The 20,460-nt window shown below is 29.2% G+C and overlaps 1 protein-coding gene across 1 annotated transcript; it reads right to left on the bottom strand.

Annotated features, from left to right (window-relative positions):
• Window positions 1-8,397: 8,397 nt before the first annotated feature.
• LOC129964036 (uncharacterized) lies at window positions 8,398-15,680 on the bottom strand. The gene is made up of 6 exons (XM_056078702.1): window positions 15,465-15,680; window positions 13,488-13,552; window positions 11,771-11,872; window positions 11,296-11,334; window positions 9,645-9,683; window positions 8,398-8,586 (listed from the first exon to the last, which is right to left on the bottom strand). Exons 1-6 carry the CDS (start codon window positions 15,589-15,591, stop codon window positions 8,539-8,541), a joined length of 420 nt encoding a protein of 139 aa, XP_055934677.1. The 5' UTR covers window positions 15,592-15,680; the 3' UTR covers window positions 8,398-8,538.
• Window positions 15,681-20,460: the final 4,780 nt, after the last annotated feature.

Genomic DNA, 20,460 nt, shown 5'->3' with positions numbered 1-20,460 from the left:
CATCGACATTAAATCAATGAATGAATGTACAGTTATAATTTCTCTAAAAAGTTGCGGATATCATTATCGGCATATTTTCCAGAACTTCCCAAAGTGCCTCTTCATTCTGAAAATCTCCTGTCACGGTGTCTGTGTTCGTACTCCTCCGAAACGGCCCTACGGATTTTTATGAAATTTTATTATGTGTATTTGGTAGATATGAGAATAGGTCGTAAAGTATATTTCATGTTCCCCACAAAAAATGATAAAATCGAGATGGTGGGAAGGTCCATCATGGTTAAAAGATAACCATGAGTTTTGGCCTTTCAGCAGCGTCGTTTGTCAGCCTAATGAAGTGGACGTTGAAAGGAAAAAGTCTAAATCTGTAAACATGAATCTAACCGAAGACACACACCATTGGTATGCGGAAAGAATATCGGATTACAATAAAATGATTAGAGTATTTGCATGGATATTGAGATCGAGATGGTGGGAAGGTCCATCATGGTTAAAAGATAACCATGAGTTTTGGCCTTTCAGCAGCGTCGTTTGTCAGCCTAATGAAGTGGACGTTGAAAGGAAAAAGTCTAAATCTGTAAACATGAATCTAACCGAAGACACACACCATTGGTATGCGGAAAGAATATCGGATTACAATAAAATGATTAGAGTATTTGCATGGATATTGAGATTTGTGAATAACTGTGAGGTTAATGACAAACGTAAAGTCTCTGAAATTTCACAATCTGAAATTGAATATTCTGAAATAAAGTTAATTCTTTTAGTGCAGAATTGTTATCTTTCCGATGCAAAATCTTCCAATTTCATTGAAACTTTCCTTGGCAATGAAGGTATATTAAGAGTAAAAACAAAAATAATTAACCGGAATGATAAGAGATGTTTTTTGTACCCAATATTATTACCTGAAAAATGTGTATTTACTAAACTTTTAATTGCATTTGTACATACAAAAAATTGTCATGCAGGAATTCAAATGATGCAAAGTTTATTAAGAGAAAGATATTAGATCATAAGATCTAGGAAAGCTATTGAAAATGTCCTAGATGATTGTGTAATTTGTAAACGTTTTAAAATAAAATCTATGTCAAGCGAACCCACGCCTTTACCACCAGATAGAGTAACGGATTGTGCGCCTTTCGAAATGGTGGGAATAGATTTGGCAGGGCCACTGTTTTTGAAGGATAAAGAAAAGGTGTGGATAGTTCTTTTTACTTGTGCGGTCTATCGCGTCATTCACCTTGAACTTGTAAATTCTCTGTCTTCTGACTCTTTCCTTTTGTCCCTTAAACGGTTTATCGCTAAACGGGGCCGGCCACGAACAATTTATTGCGATAATGGAACCAACTTTCGGGCCGCTTCCAGTGATCTTTCAAAATTGAATTGGAGTAAAATTCTGAAAGAAACAAGATTTCCTAAAATATTTTGGAAATTTATTCCTCCTACCGCTGCTTGGTGGGGAGGCTGGTGGGAAAGGTTGGTTCGCACTTTCAAAGATCTGTTAAAACACACCTTAGGAAAATCTAATTTAGCATATGATGAACTGTATACCATAATTTGTGACTGTGAATCCATTATCAATTGTAGACCGTTAACTTATGTTTCAGAAAATGCAGAAGAATTGATTCCTCTTACTCCTAGTATGTTCCTTATCGAAAACAAAAGCTCAAACACTGAAGATATTGAAGAGGTAAGTTCGAAATGTCTCAACAAAAGAAAACAATATCGCAACAACTTGTTGAAAGACCTACGTCAGCACTTTAGAAAGGAATACCTTGGCCAACTTGTTCAAAAACATAATGAAAAGCATTCGCGTAGTCCTCAGGTTGGGGAAATAGTTTTAGTAGGTGATGATAATAAAAAGCGTCTGTTTTGGGTTTTGGCGAATATTATTGAATTGATTCCAGGGCGTGATGGAAAAATTCGGACAGTTAAACTTAAAACGCAGCATGGGACAGTTCTACGCCCTATATAGCGAATTTATCCTTTAGAAATTTATTCAAATCAACCTATTCATAAATAACCTACGGGAGAGGAATCTAATTCTAATGATGTGTGTCATAATCAAAACAAATCAGCACCTGCTGATGATGTAATTATGAGAAAATACACCTCCTCTGGCAGATGTGTGAAAGCACCTAAAAAACTGGATCTCTTGAATAATGTTTGTTATGTACTTGAGACTCTTTTTGAGTCTCAAGGGGGGGGGGGATGTTGTAAAGCGAAGCGAAATGTAACCGCCACCAGGCGGCGATGTTGTGACGTCAGCCTGCGAGCTGCGTGATATATTCAGTACGAATTGTGACTCGGCGTAGCCGTGTGATTTTTATAAGTGTCTCTGTGTTTGTGTCGTCCATTTGTCAATAAACGTTATGTGTCTGAAAAACCTTTGAATTTATTTTGACTTAAGTACCCCGCATCTGGTAGATGCAAACCTGTTTTAATATCTGAAAGATTCTATGTTTAGTTTGGTTTCCGAACACTAGGTAATTAGGGTGTCCCTATCCACGTTCATCCGCGATGAGATCAAAGCTTACTTGAAATCATCGCCAATATTGTGTAATGTTGAAGTCCAGCTAAAAATAAACATGGGCGTCCAAATGCTATAAGATCCATCTGCTGACACATTCTCGGACCAATTGTTAGATACCGGTGATGGAAAAGTTGCTGTCTTTGAAAATACTGGAGGCATAAAATTGCCCACTAATATCTACTGTCGTTGATTCGCAAAATGCTTTCATTGATCGCATATTTCCCGATGTACGCACACAATACATAAATCATGCGTGACTGGCAGAAAGAGATATTTTGGTTATTTTACTTCGGAATTTGAACCCACCACGGCTGCACAATGGCACGCGATTGGTCATTAAAAAATTGATGAAAAATGTTACCGGAGCTACCATTTTGAATGGCAAATTCCGAGTCGAAATGGTTTTGCTGCCACGAATTCCAATGATTTTCACAGACGTGAAAATTGAATTCAAACGCGTTTCCTATTAGATTGGCATTCGCAATGACAATCAATATGTCGCAAGGTCAAACGATGTCTGTTTGAGGCTTATATTTGGTTACATCATGTTTTTCACACGGACAATTATACGTGGCATGACAAAAAATATCGTGCACTCAATTGCTCTTTGAAATGAATATTAATTTTCTTTATTTCATTTTTATACTTTAGGATAAAAAATATTTTACTTTTTTCACTTTACGTTTAACTTTTATGAGATCAAACAATGCATATGTTCGTTACGTTAATGGAATACATTGTATTAAGAAAATAAATAGTTGGTGTTTTTTTTTTTTTTCATAAGCGATTATCGTCTACAGCGCTCCATTCCCCTTTCTGTTATAGATCCCATCCCCACACACTTACAATACATTCGTTATTTTTTAATTAACAACCAAAATATTCACTAGAAATAATTTACATGGCAGAACAACGTTTGCCAGGCCAGCTAGTAAATTATAAAATTAATATACAGATACAGAAGAGGAGGCTCCTTATTTGATAAAATAATTTTTCCAATATAGAGAAGAAATTTTGTATTTTTGATCTTAATGTCTTTCGTCAATAAAATGCAAATTTCTTTCATAAAATTTTATTTTTTTTAATGCTTATTCACAAAGTAGAAATCTCTAAATAACTCTGGATAAATTATTAACTACAATTTTAGACTCATTGAAGATAATGGGAATTGTAATTAATATTCTTGCAAAAAATCCTTATAACCTATGTAACCATGTAACTACATGTAATTCAGGATTTTGATGCACATTTTGTTATTTCCTTCATTAATTGTGTCTCATTTTACTTTAAAGATAGTTTTATCATAAAGTTTATGAATTCATTGCTGTACATACACTTATATCTAAAAATTAAAGAACGTCAACTTTTTCTGCAAGTCAAAAATTAGTTGCAACAGAGTTTTGTGGATAAAGTTATAAATACCATATGCAAACAAGCTCTAGCTTAAATATAGCGAAACAAATCTAAGTTACAGAAATATAGGTGAAAATAGATTATATAAGATATTAAAAGCATGTCAACTTAAGAATTTTGATAAGATAAGAAAAACAATCATAAGAGTTTTTTTTTATGAAGCATTATTATTATGCCCTTTATTCATTGTAATACACTCAATATCATTTGCGTATGTTTAGGAACAATTTACCAGAAGATTTTGAAGTTAATTCAACCATTAGGAAAGTGTTACAAAAGATATTTTTTGATGGTTCAGCACTGCCATGTATCGTCCATTCACTTTCATTACACATTCTACGTAGTTTTGGAAGAGTAGTATTCACGCCTCACCATTTGATATATTCTTTCACTCACAGGAAGATAGCCGATACAACCGCACTATGATATCAGGTAATACTGTGGTGGTGATATTGCGACGTCCAATAGGACCAAAGAAATTGATGGTGTGGTGCAAAATAATATTTTAGAATCTAATTTGGGCATAAGAATTCCCCATGACAAATGTAAAATTGGTAGGCACTTTAAATATTGTAATTTAAGACTGCAATGCTTACCGTTTCTCTAATGTCCGATTTCCAAGCAATTGGAGAAAAAATGTCTAGACATGTCAAATGTACTGGCACTTTGAAATTTGCGATGAGAAAACAAAATGTTTTCTAACGTAAGAAGAACACTTTCTCTCTAGTATTCATTCCAATGTGTTCTCGTCTTCACTGATATATTTTTGTAGATTGGCAATAAAACCAACACAGTTTATTCTCTTAGTTACCATCATGCTGTATATTTTGGCCCCACTCTTATCTATATTTCTTGTTTCCATTCGACAACAATTATCCGACGATTTCCTGGGGCTATAAATTGAACACAACCAGTAATATACTATTATTGGCTATAGTCACTGTACAGTAGTATATACGCTAACTATTACACTTATTAATTGTTAAAATTTAACTAAAGTTTTACTAAAAATAGCTTCACGGCCTTCTAGAAACGCTTTTTGGTAATTCTGAAATCAAAAGAAGCATTTTCTGAGTGCACAGCTTTCTCTAATTTGTCCATTATATTTCTTTAGATTGATTTGTCTAGATTTTCTCTTTGATTTATGTGATTTGCAATATCAATTGAAAAAAATATTGAATATAATGCATGAACATTGTCTGTTTCATTTCCATTACGCTGCTTTATCTTTTACACTGTTCTGTGACCTATGCGACTGTCGAGTGCTCATAATATCTGTATATTCCTCAACAATCAGCGAATTTGTATTTCATATCTTCTATTTTTTGGATATTCACAATTTACTTTTCTGTGCAAAAATTAGTATTTTGGGTTTACTCCTTAATTTTTGAATCCCAATTTACTAAAAGTCTAAAAATTAATACCCTTGATGAAAATGTTACAAATCCTTGTTGAAAATGTATATTTATGAATGAATGCATACATTCACAACCCATTTCTATTTTAGATATTCAAATGCTGAACATATTCTATAAAATTATTCACATTCAATGAATTTTTATTAATTAGCAAAAATGTTTTCGCAATCTAATTAGTGTGGTTATATTTTGCAAATATTTTTTCCAAACCTTTTTTTGTCGCAACCCTTTTATAGTGTTTACGTTTTATAAGTAGTTAAATGTAAAACTGCGATTAAGCGGATCATTTACAAGCACTTATATACATACATACATACATACATACATAAATATATATATATATATATATATATATATATATATATATATATATATATATATATATATATATATATATATATATATATATATATATATATATATATATATATATATATATATATATATATATATATATTAAAAAAGTCATCAAATCGCTACCAGCTAAACTAATGAAACTTATTTTATTCATGTTATTGTAAATTGTTCAAAGAATTATGTCATAATGTGGGATAATTTAATACATTTTTTTTTAATATTCTGATTTAGTTTACCGATCTTGCTTCCTTTTACATTATATTTACATCCCTTAAATAACATTATAACGAAACCTCTTTATATATTGAAAAAGTCATGCTAAATTAATTTGTACCTACTCCTTCTTTCTCTATTATTGTATCTTGAAGGCCTTTTTCACCCTAATATGAAACACACATCAATAAGAATCTCAAAGGCTTCACCATTTTTAATTTCACTCTTTAAATACCAGATATTAAAAGTCCAAAGTATTTAACATTTCTTGGAAATAAAGAAGAAGAAAGTTTAAGTTAATTTTAGAAAAATTAGAAAAAAAAAACCCTGAAAAACATGCGATAAAATAATATTTAAATATTAATTCATATTAGTTTCAGCTAACATTTTTTTTCCAATATTAATTTATAGATAATATATAAAAATATTTCTGAAAATTATTTTACAATTGGTTCTTAATACTTAATCATTCATTTTTTAGCAAAATCTGTGTTTTCTATCTTTTTATAAAGGTTTCAGCATAATTTCTGCCTTTAATTGCTATACTTTTTCTCATTTGCTGCATATTACTTTTAAGATTTTTCATGCATTTTAAATCTAAAATAAATTATTTGAAATCTAATAAAAATGTGCATATTTAAAATTTTCATGAAACTTGATGACAACAAAGCAATTTAATATATTGAGAAAAAGGCATTCTTAGCGTATGTAATGAAATAACTATCGAGTCTAATTGAGTCAATCGACGTCTTTCACCAAGACTTCTGTGTTTATCCATCCAACAGGTTCATACTTTTAATAACCCACTTGTCCTTCTCTGTACGTCATTTATTATTTTTCATCATGATTTCCTTCAGGAATATAATTAAATTGTAAATTTAAAGATGATGTTAAAAAGTTTTAAGATATTTTATTAAACTGCCTATTGTACTATTTATAAAGATCGCGAGTGCTTAATGAAAGTCTACGGTTTGGTGACGCAACAGCCAGATTGCGCTGAAAATCTCTATGCATATGAGAATGTTGCAAGATACCGGATATCCCAATAAATGCTTCCAAAAATCAATAAATAAATGACGTGACTCGATAGAAATATATCATTTGCTGCTTTATGCTTGGTAAATCAGGAAATTTATCCCATCCAATTGAAAATTTAGTTAACATTGCCACCTATAGATGACGCCGAAAGAGATTTGTAACAGTTGTGGTTAGAACCCGAAGAGGTTTCTAACAATTGTCAGTTTTTTGTGGTCCGAATTTTGTACCTCATTTTTGCCTCAGACTGAACCATGTTCTTGCTACAAATGGGGATGAAATGGGACTGAAAACTTCGTTGTTTCATTTTTCTCAACTATCTTGCAACATTTTCAAACTAGTTTTTATTTTCCTTTTTTTGCTGTGTCAACTGTCGCTGGCATTGCTAACTATTTGGTGGGATGAAATTCCCAAATTTCCCAACCGCTTGTGTGATGTGGAAGTTTGAAGAGGGGGTGACAGCAGGTTCATCCTCATCAGCTGATGACTGACTAAAATTACAAGGTCCGTCCCAAATGAGCCCTAACGTTGCTTTCAAACGGGAACAGAAAAAATAACAGAACAGAATAAGAATAAGAATAACAGAACATGCATTTTGATGTAGATATAAGAGGGGGAATACCTCTTGAACGTCAGTGACTTTTAAAATCACTATTTTGATGTAAATAATTTACATCCATTTGTAAAGAAGGAAATTGTTATTTATATGGGATGCTATAATAGTAAGCCGCAAAACTGGTTTGAGGAATTTGCAGAATGCAACAAAAACGAGGTAACATACAATATAACTCGCCTAAACTCAGGATATACAATTATAGAGTTAAAATCCAATGTTTGGAACTAAATAGCTGTATTCAAATTTTTAAACTTTTGTTTCGGAGATTTTCTTGTTTAATGTGGTATGAATTTTTGTGTAAAAAGTGTAAATTCTATATGCTTTTTTTGTCTTTCCGTATTTAAGCAATCATATTTATTTTGACTTGCTTTACACAATATACTAAAAATTATATATTTTTTTTATTTCTAAAACTGAATAAACAGTCTTTTATTAATTAAAATAAATTCTCATTTCGTTCCAGCTGAGACAACTGGTAATGAAGTTTAAAGAATAATAGCTCTCTTCATTAAAATGCAGAAAACGAAATGAAATGAAAATATTCTGAAATGATTTATGATTCTATGAAAATAATGATGAATATCAAAAAGTTAAAAATTACCATATCTCTCGGAAACATTTAGTTTTTTTATCTAGAATTTATTTGAACATAAAAATAGATCTCTATTGATTATCAATTATTATTTTTAAGAAATATTAAAACTAGCCCATAACTAAAATACGAAAAATTTATTTTTTACTGAAAATAATAGTGATATATATAATTAAAAACAGATAAGTAAAGATTCCAAATTTCCTCGGTTTGAATGTATAACAACTCTGCACATTCTTTTATATACAATTTCTAAGTCACTTTATTTATTTTTTTAATTAACATCAACAAAATTTACATAATTTTCTAAAATTTCTCTTCTTTATACATGATAAAAAAATGGCTTCAGTAGCATTTGGATCCATCACTTTCTTTTGTAGTCCTCAGATGGAAGTTTTGATATGGTGCAGTTCTGAAATTCCAAAAAAAAAAAAAAAATATTTTTTTCTTTAAATTCTAAATAAAGCAATACTATTCAAAGCTAGATAAACCTTTCAAAACATTTTATACAGTTTATAGATTAGTTTGAGATACAACAATTATGATAGTGAAGTGTTTAAGTACAAAATAGGTATAACATATTCGTCGTTAAAATTAACGCATTATGTGACATTTTGACGTGATTGAAACTAAATTTTTTTTTGCTTCTGAACTATTTAACCTCGCATTTCCCCTTTTAAATTGATATGCATAAAACATACTGGAAAAGTCTATATAAACAATGTATCTGACTTTGGTCTAATTGATTTAAACTTACTTCAAATTTATTTAATGAAAAGTTTTAAAGCACTGAAGTAAAGTATTTAAACAGCATTTAAAGTTTTCTCTATTAAAAATTCGAGGTTTGGAAATGCTAAGATTTATTATGTAAAGATAAATGCCAAATTAGACTATGAAATTTTTGATACAATGGACAGACAAAAGTCTCGTAATGATAATTTTGAATACTATGAATTGTGTTACGGCTGATAATATTTTCTACTTGGAAATAATTTTTAAATATCAACTTGATGTTCATAATACTGCTATCAGATGGGTTTGCTTAATGTCACAATATATATAAAATTTATCACATATCTTTTTGTAATTTCAAGTAATAATTGTAATTTTGTAATTTTTGTAAGATTTCATAATATTATAAAGAAAAGTGACACAGGCGAGATATCAAAAAATAATTGTGTCAAGATGCATTTGGCAAAAAATTCCGCTATGTAAATCTTATAGTCTATAGTATATATAGTCTATAGTAATTAATTTTTATCACATTTTCTTACATTACGAACCATAAGAATTCCAATATCAGACATATTGTAAAAATTTCTGAGAAGCATTACATTTACATTCTTTAAATATAATTCGTATTCTTTTTAACCAAAAGTAATAAGTAAAGAAAAATATTTCTTTTTCATTATTATAAAACCAATTCATGCTGATTAATCAGCATAAATAATTATCATTAAATATAGTTACCATCACATCATAAGTCAATTCAGAAAAAGTATCTTCACCCTGAAAAAGTATTTATTAAATATTATTATATACAATGTAAAATTGCTAGAAAATATATTTTACAATATATTATTTACAGTATTATTATTGAATGAGATTAGTAATATAATAAGAAAAACAGTTACATTACATATTTATACATCTTTTTTTTTTTATTGAAATAACCTTTCAGAACAATTAGCAGTTCCAGAGTAAATTGTTGGAACATCATAATAAAGTAAGTCTAATGTGTCCTTTGAAACATGCAATTTTTTTAAGGAATAACGTCAAGTAGTATTTCTTATGCATATGATTTCCGCCCTCCCGAATGTCGATCATATGTTAATTAAAGGAAAAAATGATATTGGTCGAAGATACATGATTGAAAAAGATTGGTCTAGAGTTTAGACACACTTTTTCTGTTAATTTTCTTAACTAAGTTTTTTTTTTTTTTTTTTTTTTTTTTTGTAAATAAAATCAATTTAACCTGTGATAATTCTTATTTTTGGATATTTTAATTAATTGCTGTACATCACTGACATTGTATTTCTGTTTTTCTATAGACTTTCAAAAAACCTTTCTATAGGAAATTAGAGTGGAAATCTGCAATAGAAAATACATTAGTAGTATTAATGAATAAAGAATAATGAATAGACATGATCTTGTAGAATTTAGTGATATTCATATGTAGCAATTAAAAATCGTATTATTTCTCTAATTTTTCTGCATGCTCATTACGAATATAAATGTTAGTTGCAATCTGTATTGCAAAAAAGAAATTTCAAGAAAATAAAGAAAAATATTTTATTTTTAAAAGCATTTAAATAAAATTTACTTTGCAGCTAAACGAGAATTACTTGAGTTTAAAAAAATCCATTATGAACATTTAAAAAAATTACAATAAATTTCATTTATTTATTGGTTTTAATCTGGTAAAATTATTTTAGACACAGAAGTAAGCTCACATGGGCAAGGAAAAAATACAGACCACTATTTATATAGATTCATTAGAATTATTGATTTATTTTATATCTTCTCTTCATTTGGAAATAGTATTGGAGAAAAAAGATATTCTATTCTAATGCCTGTTCTGATATTATCGTGCCTCATAAACATGAATTTTTATAGTAGTGCATGAAAGGCTCCTATTGAACTAAAAAGCATGAATTATTCTAACTAAATAACAATAGTTATTTAGTTAGCAGTTTAAATGCTGTTAGCAGTTAGCAGTTTAAATGCTGGTGCCAAAGGTACTTTTTCTTTAGATAAATTTTAAGATATCTCATTATATTTTAATACTTTTTAAAGCTTTCCTTAGTGGTTTATAGTTAATAATATTTTTGAAGAATAAATCTGGAATACTATTTATCAATTCGGTACTGTTCTAAATATAATGGAATAAAATGCAGCTTATCATAAGTATATATATTTTTTAAAAATATATAAATAAAATTTCTTTTCTCTGTTGAATAATATTCAAAGAAGTTTGATACAATAGTTTTATTATTTTAAAAGAAGAGAAAAAATAAGCGAAGAAAGTTAATAACATTCGTAGTTTAACTGGAAACCACTGAAACATAATAAAATACATGCATTTGGAACATTTATTGAATGTATACAAATTTATACATACCGCTTGCTGATTAATTTTTTCTTCTATGCATTTATCGGCCTAAAAATAAAAAAAAACTATATTTTAATAGACAATAATATCCAATAACGTAAAAAATATCAATAAATATTCGCTATATAATGTTGTTTGGAAAATTTACCGAATTTTTTATATTCCCAAAATCAAATGACAAAAATTGTAGAATCTTTTGGCTTAGAAAATTATAGCATGAATCTAATTTGTTTCAATCATCAACAATAAAAATTTAGTGCATGGGTAAAGCTGTTATGTGCATCAATAATTTTCTATGCTTTATATATCGATAATTTCACTATTGCTTTTAGTAGTGATATATATATATATACATATATATAATTTTTGAAAAATGTGTAATTTTAATTATTAATAATTTTGTAAATTTAATCTACTACTAAGAAAAATATTTTAGATATAATAATGGAAATCTTTAATCTTAATCTTTAAAAATTCAAATTACCTTTTCAGCGCTTTCATCTGTATGAGAGCAAATCCAATCATAGAGCTTTTTACCATTTACTACTTCTATTCCAACATAACATTCTTTGAATGCGCGTTTGTACTAAAATATGAAAGAAAAATCAATTATACAATATTGTAAGTCCAAAAGACGCATTGAAACCTCCTTTTTTATAGTAAGGGACCATTTGAGAGATTTGAAATTAAGATTTCCAGTTGAAATATTGAGACACAATAGAAAATTGAATTTAATTGTACTACAAATACAATTTTACTATTTTGATTTGTTATTTTTAGCACTTTTTAATCGTATGGCATTTTTTGAGTTAACTAATTTTACAGATGATAGCAAGAAGCAAGCGATTAAAGACATTGCAAAGACAAAATATTCTAAATCAATAAAATGCTTAGCTAATTTCTTGTATTTATTAATAATGAAAATGTTACATGCAGTTAATTTAATAAAAAAGATATCTGAATAAAAATGCAGGAGTCTCTGTGTGAAATATATTTATATGTATATGACGCTATTGGGACGACTCAATCAACCAAGAGCAAAAATAGGCGTATTAAATTAGAAAAAAAGAACAAAAAGAAAGAATTTCACGTGAGTCTCACAAAAACATTACCAAGAAATGTCAGAATTTGTTATTCGAAAAATAAATATATTTTCAAAAATAGCGAACTCTCACTACCTCACGTGAATTATTTTTTTAATACTGTTTGGTACCCGTGCTTTAAACATTAATGCACTTAAAATTTGATATTTGTGAGAAAAAAGAAGTAGAAGAACGCAGACATTATCGTATACTATTTAAGTTGAAGAATTGATTCCAAATACGTAATAGAAGAAGAAACCACATAGAAAAGGAGAAAATTTCTTATGTCATATACCTTATTTATTAGGAAGTGTTATTCTTCAGAAGCTAAAGTGCTCTTTTTGATTCTGATATTAACTATAAATTCAGTTTCAAAGATATATTTTTATTTCATCATGAGACTGTATGATGTTTCTGGGATGAGAATCAGTGGCGTTTGCAAAATCATATGAGGAACAAACAAAGAATCATGGCAATTTCCGATAAGAAGATAAAAGAAAGGCTATCAGATGAAAGCTAAAGAGAAAATTGTGAACTCTTTTTCTTTATGTATTAAATATTTTGGAATTTTAATTCAAATTTAGATTTTAGTAAGGAATAGTGGAATTCGTGGGAAAAAAGTATATCAAGCAACCTATCATTAAAGTTGATATATTTTAAGGTCTCAACTAAATATATTCAGCTAAATGTTTTAAACATAAACAATAGAATTTGGACAAAGCCTGGATCATATTTATGTTCGGAACTTATGTATCCATTCTACTTTGAAGAGAAAAATTTCAATTTGATGCTCTGTATATTTCATGATTTCGCCTTATTATTAAGGAATTTACAACTATCAAATGGTTGTGCTCAAAATGGTAAATAGTATTATATAAAAATATATTAAAATTCACATTGGTACATGATAATTTAAAATTTATTTGTGTCAACGGAAATTTTTCTATCATTCTGATTTCTATCATTGATTTCTCAAAGACGTAATATTTAAAATTTGATTATTTTAAGTAAAGACTATCGAGTATTTTAAAGACAACTCTTAGGGCAATTTTATTGCATGACAGAATTCTTTAAATGATTAAAATACAAATGATGAAACGACCAACAATTTATACATACTTTATAAAGATTGGTTTCGTGAAAGCATTCTGAGAGTATTCTCGAATATAATTTATCTGGATCTTCTAAAAAAATACGAAACACTCACTCATTATTTGCATCATATGCAAAGTATTATAAAATATATATATGAAATAAAAATAAAAATAAACCAACAAAAAAATTGCTTTCAAAATTTGTTAATCTTTCATATCAATTTTTGTTATACCTGTCAAAATTTGTCAACCTCAAAATAAAATCTGATAGACGGACACATATTACACGTCATAAAATATGAATGTAATTCAATATTATAAAGTACTTTTTCCTAAATCATTTCTGAAATAGTGCTTTAAATTGATGGGATTTTGATTTCTTATAACATCAATTTTAGATTCGAAAGAATTAGAAGGAGTTTTGTTAGCAAATGGGTCTGTCGGAATATTTACTGTTTAGCAGTATTGTTGATAAAAAAAAACATAGATCAAATAATCAGAATAGAAAGAGTTTTTTACCTGTTTGTTAGCTATTTATTTTCTTCCTAACTATTTGATGCCAACAAATATAAAAAAAAACATAACATTCTTCTTTAGTTTATATAAACTATTATCAACATAGATTAGTTCTCTATGATAATAAAAATCTATTTTATCTAATTGCCTGTCTCATTACGAGATTTCTTAAATCATTAGATTTAATAGGTCACTAGGATAATAAGTTCTCATTAAGAAATGATTTTCTAAAATTTTCATTAGCTTATTTATTCGTTACTGTCTTGTCGGAGATATAATTAAAAATGTTCAGCGAATAAAAATTACATTTTTTTATAATGAATGAAATTAACTTTTCTTCTTTTTCGTAACATTTTCCTTTCAGATTTAATAAATATTTGGAATTAAATTTTAGCCCTTTTTGCAACACTATTTTGCGGCCTTTCAATAATAAATTAATTTCATTCATAAGTTCTATCAAATTTTGGAAGGAATCCATTGAACGTAAATCTGTCTGTTCAATCACGCATATGTGAAAGCAATAATACTGAGCAGAATAAATAATATCAATGAAACCTGACATTTGATGTATATCAAGCTGTCAGACAAACTCATCACCGGCTTGACTATTTATGTATTTACCTATTTGTACGTATGTGAATGCCGTAGAATGAACGTAGTGAGTTGAATCAATAAATACTTTCTTATGGGTTTATCATTATTAGATTTTGCATAAAGTCTAAGAAGTAGAAAAAACATCATCTCATATTGTAAAGTCAAGTAAAGTCTTTACCTGACTTCTAATCTCGAAAAAAGTCGTGACGATTTGTTACTAAAAGTAAAACTTTTTTTAACAATACTGCCATGTTTTTTTTCCTTTGGTTTCATTGTTATGAAAATAAAAATTTCCAATTGGAGTACATAAAAATTTCAATAAAAGCATAGTTTTGTGATATATTGGTAAAATAAATATTATAGAATAAAAATTTTCATATATTTGTTCAATTGTTTGAGTTTTGAATAAATAAATATTATAGAATAAAAATTTTCATATATTTGTTCAATTGTTTGAGTTTTGACGTAAATTTTGTTGCTTATAGATTAATGATAAGTTAAGGGGCTAATTAATTTTATAATTATTTGTAAATTTTTTTCGAATTCTAATTTTTATTTTTGAAGAATTAGTGTTCCTTTTCCTTCGTTTATAATGTACATTAGAATTTTGAAATAAGAGATCGTATTGAATTTTAATAACGTACATATCTACAAAGAACTTTAATATTCTATGTTTCATCAAAACGACGAGTTAATGAAGGATGCCTAATTATTATAAATACATTATAATTTATATCAATTATATTTTACAACTTATGTGATGAATTTCTATTTTTTCTTAGAATTTTTATTAATAATTTATTACATTTTATTTTATCTTTTTCACGTACTTCGTTTACGAATCATTTATAGCTCCTTATAATTTATATCAAACAATTAAAAATGCACATACCACAAATAGTTTCTTTTATATCCCCAACTAGATTCTCTATTGAATCAAAATAATCTGCTGTAGATTTTGCCGAAATGAATGGAGAAATTTGAAAAATTTGCATCGCAATGAACAAATTGAACTGCATTTTAATGCAAACTGGAGTATAAAGTCTTTGTATTATGGAGCGGAGCTCAAATGAAAAGAAACTTATATGTAATTATGACTAAAATATAATTCGCCATGGATATGTACAAATAGATTTTTCTTTCCTTTATAGTTTTGGTCTTAAATAAATCGATCATGTTTTTTTTTTGTTTTTTTTGCCATGATGACAATATGCCACTATAATGCTGAGCTATCACGAATTTACGCATTTCCTTATGCATTGTAACTGATAAAAACACGACTTTTGTATATTTTTTACAAAGAAAGTGAAGGTCATCTTTGCTAGCTGAATCCACAGTTTGAAGGTCAGCAACACTGATTGCAATGACAATAAAAATACCTTTACTCTTGCATCAATAACAGAAGATCGTGTTGATTAAAATAATTTAAGTATAACTTTATGTATAAATAAGTGTTAGAAAATATTTTAATTAATATTCTTTCGAATAAAAGTGAAATTAAGTAAAGAAATGTTAACTTGTAAAACAAGCATAATAGTTTTCATTTGACCTATTGTGAAAAAGAACAAATATTAACAATTGGATTCTGATGTATTTAGCATTACAATTTTTTAAATTTGCTAATCCATAATAACCAAAGGAAGTCACATAACATAACGCCATCCTGTGCCCCCAGAGCCTATAACACTAAGTTATCTAACCAGTTGGATGAGCACAAGATGGAACGGGGAAAAAAAAGAAAGAAAATGTTGGTAGAAAGAAAGAGACGACAAAACATCCAGGGTTCTCCAGAGAGAATCCCAACGGTGTCAAATCCTACACGACTGTATTTAATTTTTTGGTGACGTAATAACCGAATAGAGGGGACAAGGATACTTAAACAAATGGTCACTATAGGTTCAATTTACAGGGAAAAGAGATTACTAACTGAAAAAACTGATAAATTACATTGAGAACATCTATATGATATGTATAAGCATATAAATTATCACTGAAAAGTCAGAAATCTGTAACGTCCTTCTGAGTCCTGTGGTTTTGATTTCCTTCGTCAGAACTGCACTTTTGAGGGACTTTTGAAGTTATAATTTTGGCTGATTTTGACAAGTGGCATTTTGGTCTCAGCTATTGTGTAGTCTTGAAGAGGTCTAGGTATTTATGAATATGGTTTACTATGGAGTGGATCTTGCCGCGTGAAAGGGTATTCAATGCAACTCTCCTGTACCATTCTTCCTCGAGACTTGTTTCTGGCTTCCTCATGTGCCATGAGAGAGTCAGTAGGCATTCGGTGGCATAGTGAATTGGGGATCCTATCTCCCCACAGCTACAATAAGGAGAGTTGGCCAGGTGGAATCTGTGTAGGTATGTCGGGAATGGGCCGTGTCCAGTGAAGAAAAGGACATCCGCTCTGTTCCAGTTGGTCGCGTAGAGAGAAACTTTCGGTATTATGTTGAATGTGGAGCGGCCTCTTTCGCCTTCTTCCCATTCCTTTTGCCATCTTGTCATCATATCGGTTTGGAGGATGTTCTTCAGATGACATCTTGGAAGATTCATTACATTCCGATCTTGATTAGCATTAGCCGCTGTTTTGGCTAGTTTGTCCGCCGCTTCATTCCCTTCATAGCCTACATGTGCCTTGATCCATGAATTTTAATGTGAGGATTTGCAAGAAGAAGGGTGAATGTATCTCTTGCTAATTGGCTATTAGATTTTGGTGAACTTGAACATACTTTACTTTTGTTGAAAATCAAATTCTTCAGTAGCTGCAACACTCAAATGCAAAATATTGTGTACACAGAAATTAATCATTGACTACTGAATAATCTGGAGCAACTAAAATCGTTTATTATCAACATGTACGCCACCTGGAACTAGCACAGATTTGGAGATGAGAGTTTTTCATATGATGGTTGGGTTTCACTGCAGCGATAGGTACATACATTAAGACATTACCTCTCATTATACATGCATACATTAAGACATTACCTCTCATTATACATACATACATTAAGACATTACCTCTCATTATACATACATACATACATTAAGACATTGCAAGTCACATTACCTCTCATTCTGCAATAGGAATACCTCCTATAAAAGGGTATACACTTTGACCGGTGACAGCTTTTAAATGTCAACTTTAATTCCCTCTTCTGTGTGGTCGTGGCAACAGTCATTCAATTTATGATGAGAAATTACGAAGAAAAATAGCTTCGATGTGATTATCATCAACATCTCAGGATTTTGAAATTAAAATCATAATTCTATGCTATGTTCACAATATTAATAAATGCCTTGTAGGAATTTCTTGCAAGAATCGAAATTTCATAATAAATGATTTAAAAGCGAATGAGTTAAATGACTGTATTTTTTTTCATAAAAATGCTTCGAAAAATGCGTAAGAAAGATGCAGATAGAAAATTCGCTTAACTTGTATGAACTTTTTACCTTTAGTATTGTTACGAATCTGTGATGCTGTTTCCCAGCATAGTTGGTTCCATCATCGGAAAGACTGTTTTACAGTCATCTGTATTAGACGGAGTCCGGGTGTCGCGTCGGAGGTCCCAGAGCTTGGCGACCATTTGGCGGCTTGGCGACGAATTTGGTGACTTTTGCGCCAAAATAGATTATACCCGAAACATCGAGAATTTTCCTGATCCGCCCAGTAGGAACGGAGATACGCCTCGAACGTTCCTGATTGGTTTAGAGGCTTCTAGCCTCCTGAGACCTATAAAAGGAGGCAGTCTGCACCTGCCAGGGTAGTTGGCGTAGTAGGAATCGACGTTAAAGAGCGAGTCTTCCAGATATTAGTAGAGCAGCGACGGAGTCAAGCTAGTGCGTGACTGTCTGCAGTAGAGTCTTGTTGTGTGCACGTCTCGCATGTAGATAATTGTCTTCTCTTTGCTGTATATAGTTGTCGTCTTTGTGCTTCCCTGTGTGTCTTCGTGTAAATAAACGTCGTTGTTTTATTTTCTACTGCCACCTGTTGATTGAGCGTTCTCCACACCATATAACTTCCACTATCCAAACAAACCCGGAAATTTCGTAACAGTATTCTCTTAGCAAGGAAGATGGTTCTCAGTTTATTAGTAGAAAAGATACCACACTTTTCGCACTTGCCGGAATTTTCATTTTTTTTAATTGCCAGATTGACCAAACTCGTCGCCAAATAGGTCACAGTTGTCAGGGTTGTAATCAATGTTGGAGCTATAGACTACTATTCCTTCGGCATCTGTTAAAAACATCGGTAAATATATCACTTTAACGATGAAACTAACATTGCACGGTATCAATATTATAAATCATTTGCGGTAAATTCTATGATATTTATATCACAGATTTGGCAAAAAAATTAGTTCAAGAGTTTTACTATCTAAATTTTCAATTCTAAATAAAAATAAATGCACGAAGAAATGAGCAATTTGATTAATGATATTATTGATTGCTTTCAAATAAATTAACATTTATTCTAAGTATTTAAAATGTACTGCATAATAATATGATATAAAATAAGAATTGCCATAAAATTACTCGATTAAGAAGCAAAATATCAAAATAATAGAAAAATGAAGGTATCAAGTCAAAGTTAAAATCATTTATGAATCATATAAATTCTGCTTTCCAAAAAGAAACATACAATTTGTTTCATAATTTTAAGAATTTGTATTTATACTTTATTCTTAGTGTTTTATTTAAATTTTTTACAGCATTTAAGTTTTTACAATATAACAAATTAAATAAGCCTTTAATAATATCCTCAATTTCTGTTTTGTCAGAATTCTCGTAATAAAATTTATATTCTAAGGTGTGTGTGTGTTTCATTTCTTGAAAGAATGCCAGTGAAACAATAAAAAAATTCAATTTAAACTGTCGTATACCCCTTGACCCACAAGATCTATGGCATGGAACATCCTACTAAACTAGAGAAAAAAAATTGTTTCAAAAAGTTTTTTGAAAAACTTTGTAAGAAAACCACTTAAATTTGATTCCAGTTAACAATATCAAAGTATTGTATGAAAATTACTTTTCACAGAAAAATCGAATGGTTTCTTTTTAAATTTAAATTCTTCATTACATTTATTGCTTATATTAAACAATGTTAAGAATTTGCATACCAATGAGGAATTACTATTAATAATTTCTTCTAAGACAGTTTTCTTTTAAATAGTAAAAATATATTTATAAAACATTTCTTGTGGATCTTCCTCACGGTATTTATATTTTCTCCAATTTTTAAATCAAATATCGGAATTATTAGATATTACATATGAAGAAAACTTTCTTGAATCCACCAAGAAGACAGTTCAGAAAAACTTTGAAGAATCATATATTATTTATATTATTACTTTATATTAGCATCGATTCATCTTAATTTCATTTTCACTTTTCTTTATTCATTCCATCAAGGTTATTGTTAGTTCGTAAATGAAATGGGGCATTCAACTTTTCTGTTTCTTTTGTAATGTTTTATGGATGTTGCTTACATAATCTTACAAGGGTAATTAAAATTTTTGAAGAGGTTTGAAAGCACTGCCAAAAACTCTGATTCAAACTTTTATGTTTTCTCACAATCCAGTGTAAGATAGCAAATTAAAAAAAAATAATATTGGACTTTAGATACTGAATTAATATCTATTTTTCGAAATATAAATGGTAATTAAGGTTATTACATGACATATTGAATAAATTGTTTAGTTATAAACGCTTTAAAATATTTCATTTTAGTAAATTTAAATAGTGTTAACAAGCAAAAACTACACAAAATATTGAATAACTTATTCATATTACCATTATTCATTAAAAAACATAAATAAAAGAAAACTATTATCCTTTAACTATAATTCAGGAAATCGCTAGCTTATTTTTTATATTTATAATTTCTTGTGCAA

The sequence above is a fragment of the Argiope bruennichi genome, chromosome 3 (genome assembly GCF_947563725.1).
Source record: "Argiope bruennichi chromosome 3, qqArgBrue1.1, whole genome shotgun sequence".
Taxonomy (NCBI): Eukaryota; Metazoa; Arthropoda; class Arachnida; order Araneae; family Araneidae; genus Argiope; species Argiope bruennichi.
The sequence above is the reverse complement of the archived record's forward strand: the minus strand, read 5'-3'. Positions and strand labels throughout refer to the sequence as shown.